This window comes from Agelaius phoeniceus, chromosome 11 (genome assembly GCF_051311805.1).
Source record: "Agelaius phoeniceus isolate bAgePho1 chromosome 11, bAgePho1.hap1, whole genome shotgun sequence".
NCBI lineage: Eukaryota > Metazoa > Chordata > Aves > Passeriformes > Icteridae > Agelaius > Agelaius phoeniceus.
The window spans coordinates 13,388,809-13,403,891 of record NC_135275.1 but is presented as its reverse complement, the minus strand read 5'-3'; the positions used below and the strand labels follow the sequence as shown (position 1 = coordinate 13,403,891).

At 42.6% G+C, this 15,083-nt stretch overlaps 2 protein-coding genes across 3 annotated transcripts; one reads left to right on the top strand and one right to left on the bottom strand.

The window, feature by feature from the left end:
• Positions 1-2,445: 2,445 nt before the first annotated feature.
• LSM3 (LSM3 homolog, U6 small nuclear RNA and mRNA degradation associated) lies at positions 2,446-5,815 on the bottom strand. The gene is made up of 4 exons (XM_054640231.2): positions 5,746-5,815; positions 4,308-4,418; positions 3,145-3,240; positions 2,446-2,856 (listed from the first exon to the last, which is right to left on the bottom strand). Exons 1-4 carry the CDS (start codon positions 5,764-5,766, stop codon positions 2,776-2,778), a joined length of 309 nt encoding a protein of 102 aa, XP_054496206.1. The 5' UTR covers positions 5,767-5,815; the 3' UTR covers positions 2,446-2,775.
• A 4-nt stretch (positions 5,816-5,819) lies between these two features.
• XPC (XPC complex subunit, DNA damage recognition and repair factor) lies at positions 5,820-14,916 on the top strand. Of its 2 annotated transcripts, none has more exons than XM_077184816.1 (16): positions 5,820-5,984; positions 6,559-6,759; positions 6,949-7,085; positions 7,349-7,472; positions 7,931-8,015; positions 8,494-8,651; positions 8,896-9,016; positions 9,207-9,296; positions 9,712-10,644; positions 11,057-11,217; positions 11,465-11,546; positions 11,980-12,114; positions 12,619-12,788; positions 12,982-13,075; positions 13,288-13,377; positions 13,623-14,916. In XM_077184816.1, the coding sequence occupies exons 1-16, from the start codon at positions 5,878-5,880 to the stop codon at positions 13,830-13,832; spliced, it is 2,898 nt and encodes a 965-aa protein (XP_077040931.1). In that variant the 5' UTR covers positions 5,820-5,877; the 3' UTR covers positions 13,833-14,916. The 2 variants fall into 2 exon arrangements, with proteins under 2 accessions (XP_077040931.1, XP_054496265.2); XM_054640290.2 differs by having other exon boundaries at positions 5,820-5,989; positions 6,558-6,759.
• Positions 14,917-15,083: the final 167 nt, after the last annotated feature.

The window sequence follows — 15,083 nt, the reverse complement described above, 5'->3', positions numbered from 1 at the left end:
AATCAGTGGGTGCAGCAGCAGCCACCTTGTGAACCAACACAACAAGGGCTGCTCCTCTCCAAGCAGGGCTCAGCAGTGCAGGGGCCAAGCTCAGTTTATCCTATATGGTGCAATTCTTCAGCTAATTCTTCTCTGAGAAAAGCTGCCAGCCTGAAGCTCGTGCATCTTAACCTCTGACAAAGCAAGGCACATGCACTGCTTCACTTTAACTCTTGTGGGGACTTGCTCTGTGCCTACATAAACATCAAAACATATTTTGATTTTTACTTCTGGGTGAGCAGCAGAGTTAATTTAAAACTGTCGGCAAGTGTCATCCTAATTAAAAACAAATGACTAATTGTACAAGTACAGGGCCTGTTGACACAGGCTTCAAATATCAAAGCCAACAAAGCCTGAATTTGAGGAAAAGCAGCACCATCTAGTGCCCTGCAGTAGTCAGATCCTAAAATCAATTTCACAAGCCCACAGAGAAATTTCAAGATAGCAAACACTCACAAAAACAGTAGGACACCAGAGGTTTAACTCTATCAGCACTTCTGATATAAGGAATTGTGTAGTAATAAGTCTCGTTAAAAAAGAGCTCCCAACAGTGAGATGTTTTCAGGAAGAACAGAAATTCTTTAAATTCAAACTAAGAAATTCAAACTAAGAAATTATTCTGCCATCTATAAAAGAGATGCAGTCCAAAGGCTACAACTTACCAGAAGGCTACTAGTGTCTATAAAAAGCTGCTAGAAATAGAAAGCCAAGCTTCAAGAAGTTCAATAATATTAAAAGTTCTAGCAGACTGAAAACATAAGACAATATGAAGAGGCCTTGAGATTGAGAAAACTTGAGAAAATATAAAATGAAAATTAAAATAAATTATTTTTCAAACTCACCAGGAATAGATATCTTGACAAATGGTTAATACAGCAAACACATGATCAAAAAGTAGGAAGAACAATATGAAAGAGACCAGACTGCAAAAAACTTTTCAAATGCTTTGGATTTTTTAAATTTTATTTGGGGGGTTTGTTGTTTGGTTTTTTCAGGAGTTCATTTAGGGTGATGTTCTTCTGTTGTTGTTTTCTTGTTTGTGGGGGTTTGTTTGTTTGGGAAGGGATGTTTGTTTTCTTCTTTTTTTTTTTTTAATCCACATTTATGATGGAGGAGAGACTTAGACTGGCTCCTGCTCCAGATAGCTCATTTCAAATCAGAGGATCAAGGATGCTACTGGCCACAAAACAGTAACAGATCTTTATAATGAGGCAGTAAATACCCAAGAAATCAATTAGACAATAATTGAGCTGCCAACCACCATGATCTCTCACTTAAAAAGTAGCAGGTAACAAATGAGACAATTTTTAATGAGTTTTCCAGAGATTTATGTAGGTGAGCTGACTTTTCCACTGTGCTGATATCCTGTGATATAAAAATATTGTACATACAGATAATTGTGTTATGCAGGCAAATATGGCTCAAGTAAAGGGTATGTGGGACTCACATCCATTGTCATTCTCAGAGTCTACCAGTGTTATTAACAGATATGAATTCTAAAATTGATTAAGGTAGAAATTCCTGATTTGCCAGCATTTTGAGTATCATGCCAGTCCTCCAATACAAAAATCCAAGTACAAAAAGGAATGGAGAAAAAAAATTATTGGCAGACCTTGCATTCCTCACCACTGCCTCAAGCTCCAGCCTTTTATGAAGATTTCTAACTGTAGGAGAAAGTGCCAGAGTAAGCTGCTTTTGCTAACCCTACAGAGAACCTAAATAATTAAGTTTAAATCAAAAGTTAAGCTTTGTAGGAAGTGGAGACCTACATCTCTCATATAACTCTAAAACATAATTATAGCAGAAGTGTCCTTTTTTCACACAAGAAGGAAAGTAAACTGCAAACAAGGTGGGCATGGGAAAGGAAGTATTAAAAAAGAGCTTTGTTCAGGTCCTAGTGCACCTTCACTACAGATAATTTATGAGCATCCTTAGGCATCCAGCAGAATTTCATGTCTTCAAGAACTGAAACATGGTACAAACAGTGGGAAATGAATGCAGCAGGCAACTCAACAGCATGTGAACAACAACCTCAGTCTCTACTTATGGCCTTACAAACTGCAACTGTTAACAAAGCCACAATGAAAATATCTGAAAACATTGCACTGAAGCCCATCTTCCTTATCTTAGGTGGAAGATTCATATAAACACCATTTCCCTACAATGAGGATACACATCACAAATTTGAACATAGAGCCATAAATTGCAGCACCATTGATTGATGTAGTGGTGTCCCCAAAACCAGTAATCTGCAAGACTTGGGTATTAGTAAGGACAGAAGTTAAAACAAGCCACTGAATATATTGCTTTCTTTGACTGTGAGGCTGATACTACAACCTAATAAAGCACTAGCTCTAAGGAAGAACATAGACCCCCAGCAACACAAAAAACATGACAAATCAAATCTCAAAGACAAACCAAAATTTATTTAAAACAACAAAAAAAAGACAGTGCTACTGCCAAGATAGAAAAAAATTAGGGATTCTTTTACTGAATGTGACAAGGAATGCAATTTACAGCAGTTTACATTAATTCTGAGATTAGGTGGGGTTTTACACTGCTTCAATTGAAATGTACTTTCTGCAAGACAAACTGGCTCCCCTTCCCCTCCCCTTTTCAAAAGAACTGACAAAAATATCCTATAAAAAACATTTACAGAATTTTGAGACATGATTGAAACATGAACCACTGTCCAAAAATCTGGAACTTTCCAAGAAGGTTAAGTCCTTTGTTGCTTCAACCAACCCTCAACGGGGGAGCAACAAGCACAACGCCATCGCCTCTGACAAAGAGCATGGGAATATTCCTCTTGGTAGACTGTGAAGAAGGAAAGAAAAGTTTACATTTACAAAACATTCATTTCAATCATAAAAATACATCTGAAACAACTCCAACAAACACTCAATGTGCTGGCATGCTGAAGAGAACAAAACAATAACACCAAGTCTCTACATATCCTCTGTACTTTCATAATAGTTTGTCCAAATCCTGTTAGAGCTTGGTTCAAAAAACAGTCAGCAATAAACTACTTTAACAATATAACACAATGTAGTTTTAAATAAAAAAAATCTGTGAGGATAAATTAACTCCTTTTTCAGTCCTTACTTTATAAATCTCTTCATAGGTTTCTTCATCAATCTCTATTGTAGTCACAGTTTCTTCCACATCACCCAAAATCATATTTAAGTGCTGATCATATGCCTGCAGAAATTAAGTTTAGTTTACTATGTTTTCCAAAATTCAAAAATGAGTTTATTAAAATGAGAATTTTATCAAGACTTTGAGACATAAATAGTTTAGTCTGATTTTGACCAAAACATAGCACTATCAGTTCTAGTTACAATTCAACACAAACATAAACAAATGAGAACTCTGCAGCAGGAAAAAGAATGCACGACATTTACATTCACTGAAACACCTGCAGGAAATAGCTCTGAAGCATTCTATGAGATCACTTACAAGATTTCAGAGACAGACAGACTTTGTTAACATTAAACCAGCTCCACACTGCTGCCAGTCCAGCCTCCTGGAATTGACTGCCCTGGGGCAACTTACAGGGTAAGCAGTGCTACAAAACCTTATACACATGTCCCAAAAGCCTCACAAAAACACGGTGCAAACTACCTGTGTCCCTCATGGATCTCTCATTATCTCTGTGTTTCCAAAGGAGTTGAGGCCCAGTTAATTCATGGGGCAACTGGTTCTCTGCCCCAGCAGAGCACAGCACTCAGGGAGGCTGACTTAACAGAAAGCAAGAACCTGAGAACCCAGATGAGCACCTGTCCCATCACACCTCCCAGGGTGTGCCCCCAGGGATTCTTCTTTGATAGTGATGACCTCAGTCTAGAAGAGGCCTCAGGGTACATCACATGAAGAGGCCTGCAGCATTAGTGCTTATTTCACAGACAGAGAAATAGATGCCAAAAGCAGTGAATCAGTTGCTTGGTATCATTCAGGAGATAGGAAAAACAAAATACATGTCTTGATTTTCTAGGGTAGCAGTTAACAGCTGACAAAGTACTGAGGAAATGAGATTTTTCCACCAATCACATTACAGTTATGGTAACTAAGACAATTCTTAACCTACTTCCTCCAACCACTTCTGCATTTTCAAGCATGAGATGCAATTACTCATGTTTTAAAACTATTTTTTTCAGCAACCAGTGGAATATTACAGGTAAACTTGTTTAACAGACTGTTGTACATAAAGAAAAGCTGCCCGGTGCTTAGCTGAATGAACATGACAATGTTGTGAAAGTTTTACTTACATGTAATCTGCCTCTAAGCTCTCTGTCATTCCTCATTTTGACATAGATTCGCTCATCTAGACTGAGTCTGATGAGATCAAGTGGCTCCTCTACAGTATTTGTTGTTTGTTGCTAAAAAAAAAAAAAAAAAGCATTATTTGTACAGAAGCCACCTGTAAACTTTTCCATTCCTCAATGTTTGTGAGACACAGAAAACAAAGGAGTGCAAATACTTGAAATCATTCCATCACATCCTGGTGAATCTGAGTGCTGCTGATTTACCACTCCACTGACACTCACCAGCTCTGAGCAATGTGAGTCAAAAGATTTCAGTTTAGTCTGCAGCAAATCCTTCTTCACACACAGGGGGACTGAAACAAGATGATCTTTAAGGTCCCTTCTAACACAATCCATTTTATAACTCTGTGAACTTTTTTTCCTACCAGCAGCCAAAGTTTACACTGCAGGAACCAGCAGCACAGCTATGCCATGGCACAGTGCAGCTGAACGAGCAGAACCCAGGCTGACAGTGGTGCCAGCACAGGGCAGTACCCGGGTGATAAAAATGGGAGCAGGCTCTCGGTACTAAAGTGATTTCAGCATTTATGATAAGAAGAAGAAAGGCCTAAAGCAAGGGGGCCCGTGGGCCGAGCAGGAGCGTTCCTGTCAAGGATGCTGCAGCGCCAGCGCTGGGGCTTCTTTTCAGTCCCCGATGTCCCAGATGGAGAGGCACGGCTTCAGTGGGTCAGAAGCCCCTTTTTATCCTGTTTTTTGTCTCTTTGGATGGGCTTATTTTTGGATCCTTCATTTGCATGAAGGTTTAAGGCTCTTGATTAGCCCATTACAGTGCTGTCCAGGCTGGCTTGTTTTGCTTGGGGGGTGCTGCACTTCACTTACGTGTAATATAGTACTTTGAGTACCGTATTTCTTATAACTATTCTTTTAACACCTTTTACCATAACCAAACTAACAGTACATGCTTAACGATCTATTAACTATTTTACAACAGTTTCTAACCTATTTTTAACACTCGGGGGCTCGCACACCCTGCCCTGCACACTCCCCGCTCCCGAGCCCTCGCTGGGGCGCACAGCAGCCAGGCCGGGCCCCGAGGCTGCCGTGAAACCTCAACACAGGCCCCTTGCTGTGAGAAAGGCGCACTGCGAGGATCACAACGAAAAAAGGGTGAAGACCTCCTCTATATCTTCCATATGTCATGTATATCTCATATTTCCGTTCTAGCTACCTCCATCCTTCAGAGCCCAGCGCATTGCCCTCAGCAGCTTTCCCCCTTTCCCTCCCCCAGCAGTGCCCGGGGTCAGCGGGCCCGCAGCGAGCCCTGCCCGCGCCCCGGCAGCGGCACAAGCCCCGCGGCCGAGCGGGGATTTCCCCTCGCTCGGGAAGCGCTCCCGGGGCCGCGCCTCCCCTGCAGCGGCCGAAAGTGCCGAGAGTTGCTCACCTGGTCCACCTCATCCGCCATCTTTCAAACCAGCTCCCGCGCCCGCCCGCGAGACTTTATGGCCCGGCCCCTTCCCCTTCCCTCCCCTCCCCAGCGCGGGGCCGGGCCGGAGCTGCCCGAGCCCGCAGCGCCATGGCCCGAAAGCGCCGAGCATCGCCCCGGCCCGCGGTCACCAAAAAGAGGCGCTCTGGGAGGATACCAAAGGAGGACAAGGACGAGCAGGAGGAGGAGGAGGAGGAGGAGGGTGAGTGCGGCAGGGAGGCCGTGGCGGGCCGGAGCTGCGCCACCGCCGCCGCTCGAGCCGCTCCGGCCGCGGGGTCGGGGGGCAGCGGTGCCAGCGCGCCTCGGGAAGGACGAGCATGCCGGGCTGGAGGGGAGTGGTTATCGGCTGTGTTATCGGCTGTGTTTGTTATCGGCGGTGGGATCAGTGCCCCAGATCCCGGGCCCCGCACGCTGCAAAGGCTGAGCAGCCCGTGCACGGTTGTTTCATCTCGGCCGCGCTCTCCTGAGCAGCGTCACGCCCCAATTAGTTGTTGTGAGTGGCAAGCACGATGCTTGGTTTTCTGCCGATTCTATCGTTTGGACTATAGGAATCGTTAGGTACTGCTTGTGAGTTACGTAAGTATTTCCCTCCAAATAGTCTCACTGTTCACATCCTGCCTATTTGTAAACAATGACATGCTCAGCATTGTGAGTGCTCACGTTCTTCTGAAGCTGCCTCTAATGAAGTCGATGGAGATGTTGTTTCAGATTGCCATGGAGATGAAACTCCATACTTTAACATTAATCTTCATTTCTTTTGTCATATGCAGATGATTTTGAAGAGAAAAAGCCCAGTATAAAAAAGACCTCAAAAGCTTCAGCTAGGAAAAAGGGAGAAGACTGTGATACTGAAGTTTCCAACTCAGCAAAAACTTCCAAACCTTCAAAACGAGTAGAAGCAAAATCACAAATAAAAGAAACTAAAAAGAATGCTAGAAATAAAGAAAATTGTATCAAAGAGGAAACATGCAGGTGAATTTATTTATCATTCAAGTCTATAAGATCTTTTTATTATTATTTATTTCTGTGGTTTGATTGTCAAATACTCAATCTGTTGTTACTGATGCAGAGGTCATGCTTGATTTATTTCCCTATTTTTAGTCTTTGATAAACAAGCACCTCTGTTTCCTGATGCTACCACTGTTTTGATGATTTTAACAGTGACTCACTGAAGCATCCTCAGAAGGAGATGAAATTAAAGACAGAATCTCCTGTTAAAAAAGAGATGGATGAAGACAATACTGACAAGGATGATGAGGATGATGATGAAAGTGAAGATGAGTGGGAGGATGTGGAAGGTAACAATTGCATTTTTTTTCATGTTAAGCACTTTTTAAGAGCTTGTGATTCTTCAACAGCAGGTGACAAGCATCCCACAGTTATTTGAAATAACTTAGCACACACAGTGTTATAGAAGATCCAAGAGCTCATAGTTACTGGATGTGTTCTATTTAAACTTGCTTGAACACTTGAGAAGGAAAACGTAAGTTTTATCCAGTCATTAGGCTTCCCTGGTAATCTATCTCATGTTTACGTATAATTTATTATTTTATTTTTACAGAACTTCAGGAACCTGCTACAGATAAGTTAGAAGAAGCTGCTGTTCTTCCATCAGTGGGGCTGCCAAGCAATCCTGTTGAGATAGAGATTGAAACCCCAGAGCAGGTGAAGAAAAGAGAAAGGAGGTAAGAACAAGGAGGTGATAGAGGGCTGCTAAAGGCTGAAGTTAAAAATACTCCAAGTCTTGACTGTCACTGACTTGCTGTGTTCAGGTGAAAATCCCCACTTGGTGCAGACCATTGAGTTGGAATGATGGAGGGTTGTGGGATGAAGAACAGTTTACACACTGACAGTTCTATCAAAAAGCTTCAGTGGAAGTTGGCAGGAATGGAGGAGGCTTTTCAGCTTCCTACTGTCTCCATTTCCATGAAGGAACAGCAGGAGATCTCTGCAAGGAGAGCTGTGGGTGAATGACATTGTGTTACTGTAAAACTTAAACAGCCTGTCACTAAACCTTTCCTTAAATGTGCACAGAAGATTCTCTGGGATGGATTCTCTCTGTGAACTGATCCCGTTCAGGAACCAAGAAAGGCAGGTCCACAGAAATCCCACAACATCTCTTTTCTTTTGTAATCTTCTGCAGAGAAAAAAGAAAAGCTGAGTTTGAGATGTACCTTCGGAGAATGATGAAACGTTTCAGCAAGGAGGTTCGTGAGGACACGCATAAGGTATTTGTCACAGAGAACCATGGCAGGGAAGAAATTGAGCATAAAGGTGTCTGAACTGATTTGTAATCAAAAGAAACTAATTTTTATAAAATAGTTAGAATGGCTAGAAGTGAAAAAATAAAGTAGTTGTAGTCCTGACATGCTCATTAAGCTTCTTCCTAATTTGTGAATTGGAAGCACCAGTGCCTGTGTTAGTAAAATTCTAATTCAAAGCACATGAGTAGGATGTATGTTTCTCCATAGAGGGATATCTTCTCATTCTGTTGGGATTTAAACTGCCAGTCGTTTAGAGTGGGAGACACTTGCAAAGACTTCAGTGCTTTGCTGTCTTCTGAAGACAGCACTGAGAGTGCTTGGGAGGCTTCATTGTTACCTCTCTATTAAAAGGACCAGTGAAGTATTCCTTGTCATTACCACGGGCAGTAGTTTCAATAAGGAAAATCTCTTTCAAATTCACTTTTAAACTCTTCCCTCTCAGGTTCACTTGCTGTGTTTATTAGCAAATGGTTTCTACAGGAACAGGATCTGCAGCCAGCCAGATCTCCTCGCCATCGCTCTGTCCATCGTCCCTGCGCGCTTCACCCAGGTGCCTGCAGGCCAAGTGGGCCTTGTCTACCTTTCCAACCTGGTGAAATGGTAAAACTCCCTTCTGATGGAATGTAGAGCGAGGGTTCAGGGAGAGGGGTAACTGTAACTAGCAATTTTCTATTGCCTGTTTCAGTTTTTTTAATTTTACAGGGTTTTTAAATGTTACAGGGTTTTTTAAATTTTGTTTACAAGGGTGAGAGGGGCTGTCCTTTTAGAGAAGAAGAGGGTGAACTCAGAAGTTTAAGAATACAGTCAGAAACACTGGATAATAAGCAGGTGTCTTGTATTTCAGGTTCGTTGGAACCTTCACTGTCAATGATGAGCTTTCCACTGAAAAAGGAGAGCCCCTTCAGTCAACACTGGAGAGGAGGTTTGCCATCTATGCTGCACAGGATGAGGAGGAGCTTGTTCATGTAAGAGACTGGGAAGTGCAGGGTTGGTTGGTGAGTTTGGATGCTGTGTGTCAGGTCATACACAAAGTGGTGGGGCGGGTTGGATTTGAAGAAAGCAGATTGGTGAATTAAGTGGTTCTGTAGCTTCTTATTTTTCTTGCATTTTTGAGACCTCCTGTGATTAAATTACTCCATTTAAATTGTTTTGCAGATATTTTTAATTATTCTGAGAGCTTTACAGCTGCTGTGTCGCCTCGTGCTGTCTTTTCAGCCTATTCCTCTGAAGGAGACAAGACCAAAGGTAGTTTTTGTTGTTTGTGTGGAATAAGGAATAGGTCACTGATTAAGTAGGATTAAAAAAACTTTCTGGCTATTACAGCTTGCAGTGAATCACTTACTGCATGAACCAAGGTTCTGTCTACATTGCAGAAAATGCACACCCTTAATTTTTAATTTTCTTCTTTAAAAAAGCCACTCATTTCAGTGTTTCAGCAAAGATTGCTTAACATTTCAGTGGGTTTACATTTCTTTAAAACTTATATGGCAACTGTTGCTGCATGAATACACCTCTCTTCAGCCAGTTGCCTGAGGTTTTCAAGTGAATTGACTGTGTCTGCCAGCCTTTGGTCTGCATGAACCTTGGGCTGATTTCAGTCTTTTTTTTAACCATATTCTTAGCTGTGGTGATAAAAGTGACCTGGTCTGTTTCCCTGCAGGGAAAGAGCTCATCCAAGAGGCTGTCTCACAGCAGCACCTCTGAGGGACAGGAGAGTTCTGCCAAAACACCCAAAGCTGTGGCAAAAACGTGCCCCTGCAAAAAAGCCAAGCAGGACGAGAAATCCTCAGAGAGCAAAGAAAACAACAAGGAGCCAAAGAAACCTAAAACTGCCCAGGCCGAAAGGACATACAAGTCAAAGCTGACTAAAGGTAGCCAGGAACAGAAGGAATCAAATAATGAGAACAGTTCAGCAGAAAAAGATGTGCCAGTCAGGCCCAAGAACGACCGCCGGAGACGAGTGGCTTCCAAAGTGTGTTACAAGGAGGAGAGTGGAAGTGATGAGGGCAGTGCTTCAGACTTTGAGCTTTCAGAGGAGGAGAGTGATGTCTCTGATGAGGATTTTGAAACTGTCCCTAAGAGGCGGAGAAGCTCACAGGCCTCCCAGAATTCAAAGCTGACAACTGTGAATAGGTCAAAAACCGAGACTTCAGAAACAAGGCAATCAGAAAATTCAAATGGAGCTGAGACTAAGCCAGCAAAAAGTAGAACTCCAGCCTTGCCTCAAACACAGAGGAAGAGAAACAAAATCATTTCTAGTGATGAGGATGAAGGACAGCAGGAAGTGAGGAAAGCCATGGGCACAGACCAGTGGCTGGAGGTTTTCCTTGAGCCTGAGGACAAGTGGGTTTGTGTAGACTGTGTTCATGGCAATGTGGGCCAGCCCCAGCTGTGCTTTGCACATGCCACAAAGCCGCTTTTCTACGTCGTGGGATTTGACAATGATGGGAGTGTCAGGGATGTGACACAGAGATATGACCCAGTGTGGATGACCTCAACAAGGAAGAGCCGTGTGGACCCAGAATGGTGGGAAGAGACACTGCAGCCCTATGAAAGTCCCTATGTGGAGAGAGACAAGAAGGAAGAAAATGAGGTAAATGGCAATAGGTTGTTCAGGACATGCATTAGCAATCTCTTCCCATGAGGAATGAGGTTTGTATTTGAACTTGAAATGTTGAGATCGAATATAAGGGTAAATTGAAATAATATGAAAGGATGGAGGCTGTTCAGACAAGTTTGCATAGCAGAAGTACTGCACAGCTTGTGCTGGAAACTAACTAGTGAGGTTCATGTAGTGTTTAGCATTACTCTTCTCAGAGAGAGTTTTTGAAGTACATAGGTCAGGGTACACATCTAAGTACTTATTTGCAGCAAGAGTGTTTTGGTCTGTTGGCTCCTCTGCTAAGTTTCTGGTGTTTTTTTCCTTTTATTCCCGTTATAGTCATTTTCTTACAAAGGGTAGTGAAAAAGTTGTGAAATTACTCTTTTCTCTATAATTCTTACAGTTTCAAGTGAAGCTTCAAGATCAGCCTCTACCAACAGCAATTGGAGAGTACAAAAACCACCCTCTCTATGCACTGAAGAGGCACCTGTTGAAATACCAGGCTATCTATCCCGAGACAGCTGCTATCTTGGGGTACTGCAGGGGAGAGGCTGTCTACTCCAGGTGAGTTGTGCACCTAAATATCACTTGCATCTGTGATCTTTGTAACAAACTGGAGAGCTAATTTGCATGATGGTATCAGCAGTAGTCTCAGGCCACATGCATAAACAGGTGAGGCATTTAGCTGCTCTGACAGCATTTGTGTATCACTAAGATACAGCTTTTTTATTATTCCTAGTATAAGTTTATTGTGGATCTGTTTGGGATGACTTGAAAACTCTTGACATTTGCTTCTTTCTGGCCTTTTCAGAGACTGCATACACACTCTGCACTCCAGGGACACTTGGCTGAAGCAAGCTCGAGTGGTGAGGATTGGAGAAGTGCCTTACAAGGTAAGAGGGTTTGACTTCCTCCTGTGCAATCCATCTGCCCTCTAAAGCTCAAGCTCAGCTCTGTTTTGTTTCTGTCTTCTGTGGATTTCACACATGCTCTCATGGTTTATGGTAGCTGTGCTGTCTGCCTGCTGTGCCTATAGTTCCTACATCCTACCCAAAGCACAGCTTTCTTTTTTTCCCACCTCGAGGGTATCTGGCAGAACTGTTCCCTTTTCACCTTCTCCAGAGGCATCCCAGTGTTTTATAATGCACTGCTGGATCTCTGGCTCTTGCATGCAGGTGCCATGGGTTGTCATTTGTATGCAATGGATATTGAAGCTAGGAAATAGCATTTGTGGTCTCCTAGAACCTTCTCCTTCAGTGTCCTAGGAAAACCTGAAACCGCTGTCAGCTTCTTGTGATGTTCCAGGCCTGGTTGTTGCATTTGCAGATGGTAAAAGGATTTTCCAACCGGGCGAGGAAGGCGCGCCTGGCAGAGCCGGCGAACCGGGACCGGGAGGACCTGGCGCTGTTTGGCCGCTGGCAGACAGAGGAGTATCAGCCTCCCATAGCAGTGGATGGAAAGGTAGCTGGGGAAGCAGAGGGTTGGTGCTAGAGGAGGGGGTTTATGTGGAGCTCTGGGTTTTTTTTCCAGAAGTTTTATGTTTCAGATGTGAGATCAGCCAGTAATATCTGGATTCAGGATTAACAGTTTATAGGTAAATGTTCACAGGAAGAAATAAATAGTCAAAACTTTACTGAGGCCTTTCTTTTACAAGTACTCACTCACAAGATAGTGAGTGTAGACTACTAAAGTCAACATTTTGTTGATCTGATCTTCCTAGCCCATGTTTTGCCTTGCTAATTCTCTGCGTTACAGCCTGAGTAACAAAGCTTGGGCAGAGGACATAGCTAGGAAATAACCATGCAGCTAAAATCTAGGCTTGTACCTTGTCATGTGAATATTAATTGAATACTGGAGTGGAATACAGCAGGTCAGGAGGGGAGAGTCCCTGAGTTGCAGCAGGTATTTTCAGCTCTCTCCAGAAAGCAGAATTATCACCATCTGTCTTTAATCTTGCCATAACAGGTTCCTCGCAATGAATATGGAAATGTCTATCTCTTCTTGCCATCCATGTTACCTGTGGGCTGTGTGCAGCTGAAACTGCCAAACCTGAACAGAGTGGCACGGAAGTTGAACATTGACTGTGCCCAAGCCATCACTGGATTTGATTTTCACGGTGGCTACTCACACCCAGTGTATGTAAAAGCTGCTTTCTTGCACCTGTCAGATGTTGATGTCCTGCAGAATTTGTGTATCTTGTGTTAGGGGAACATGTGACCTGTTGCAGATCCTTTGAGACAGACAGTAGCTTTTGGGCTGGGTCAGCAGGCATTTGCTCCCTTTTTTTGCCTTCTTATAGCTGACAGAGAATTGTGTTCTCCTTCCTAGTACTGATGGCTATGTGGTGTGTGAGGAGTATAAAGAGGTCCTTGTTGCTGCCTGGGAGAATGAACAAGCAGAAATAGAAAAGAAGGAGAAGGAGGTGAGAATTATTTTTTGCCACTTCCTTATTGTTACATTTACAAAGTAAATTTCATTGAAAGTGGGCAGTCAAACAGGGTGTGCTGTGTAAGCAACTAGCATGAGGCTTTATTGGTGACAGTTTAAAAATCTTAAAGCTTTCCTTTTCCATGTGCATAAATACATTGAAATGCACAGTAGTAAATTTTTATCTCCCATAACAATCCCTCACAGAAACGTGAGAAAAGAGCTCTAGGCAATTGGAAGCTGCTGACAAAAGGACTTCTCATCAGAGAGAGACTGAAGCAACGCTACTCCATCAAGGTACCCTTCATTTCTATTAGTCATTTCTTTTTCTAGAGGTTATTTTAACTGTAGAATAAAATTTCCAGACTGTAGTTGCTTAAAAAGCAACTTAAAAGCACTTTGGCTGGGAAGCTCAAAGCAGAGCAACCAACTTCTGTAGGTCATTCAGTGTCACTGTGACCGAAGACAAGCCCTCTTAGAAAGGGGCAGTTACAAGTGATTCTTAAGAGTGATTTTCTGATTTTCACACCTGTTTTTTCCAGACTGAGCCATCAGCACCTGAGACAGAGAAAGGAGGGGGATTCTCCTCTGATGAAGAAGGAGCTCCAAGCTCAGAGAGCACAGTGGGGAGCACAGCCATGTATTGGCCCCAGAATCGCCAGCTAGAGAAACAAGAAGAGATAAAAACCAAAAAGAGCAAGCGAGAAAAGAGAGGAGAAGCAGCTCAATTGTTCCCTTTTGAGAAATTGTGATCACAAGCTTTTCTTTGGTGTTCTCAGATGCAGGAAACGTAGTCATTATAAAAGCATCCTTTACCAGTTAGGGCCTTAGGCCCTTCCTCTGCACTTGTATTTCTGAGCAGGCAGGGACCAGCCTAATTCAGTGTCCAGTTTCCTTTGAGATCACAGGTATCACTTAGCTATCAGATTCTTCCTTTTGTCCTTGGGAGAACAGCTGCACCTCCCAAGATCACTTTGCTTCCTTGGGGTTTTTGCTCTCTTTTGTGTCACTCAGCACTAATAGTTGAGTTTCCTGAGGCACTCCTGTCATCAACAGTCTCATTTCCCATTTTTCTTGTTTTCATTTTTCCTGCTTGCTCAGAACTAAAGCATCCAGCTGATTTTTATCTGTGTGCAGAGAGGTGGCCAAAGGAATGCTGATGCCTGCTTTGATCCATAGCTTACCCAAATCAGTGGTGAGGTAGAGTTCTGGCCTTTCTGTCTCAAGGGGGAAACACTTCCTTTAATGTTTAAAAAAAACCCCGAAAATCAGAATATGGAAGAATTAGTATTTTCTAAAGAGTACTTGCATTTTGTGATGTAAGTTTGGCTTTTGAGCCTGCCATCTTTATTTACTCTCAGAAATCTTGTGCTGTGGAAGGGAGAAGCCCTGTCCTTATTACCAGCTTAGGCTTCAGTATGTCTTCTTAAGCAATTTGAATATATACATATTTGCTTCTGTTGCTTATCAAGATCCTGTTCTGGAGCAAAACATGTAAAACTGGCTAAATCTCACTGATGGAACAAAATTCACTAGAACCACAGAATTCTTGTTCTCCAGTACCATAACATTAAAACTCTGTTGAGAGAGAGAGGAATATTAAATCTACATAAGCTTTTGTTGCACTTTTGTAGTAGAAATACTGATCTGTCTTTGGCAGTATGTATCTAAAGACCACTGACACAGTCTCTTCAAAAATGGAGGGGAAAACAATTTAGTCATTGCTGGACATTGTCACAGAGTAGATGTAAGAAAATGGCTTTCATGTAACTATGTTCAGAAGAAAATCTATTTTTGTACTGTATTTGTAGATCAAAATAAAGTTTGGCAAAAAGAGTATGTTGTCTGTTTTTGGAATGCACAGGTAACCCCCAGTCTCCTTGAAATACAAGGGGCTGTAACGGTCAGGTTGATTCATTATATTTTTCAAATTATCTTAGAGAGGCAAGGAAGCAACTGACTTCTTTGGTCAGTAGTGGGGAATAAACCCATGGCAGGCTGGC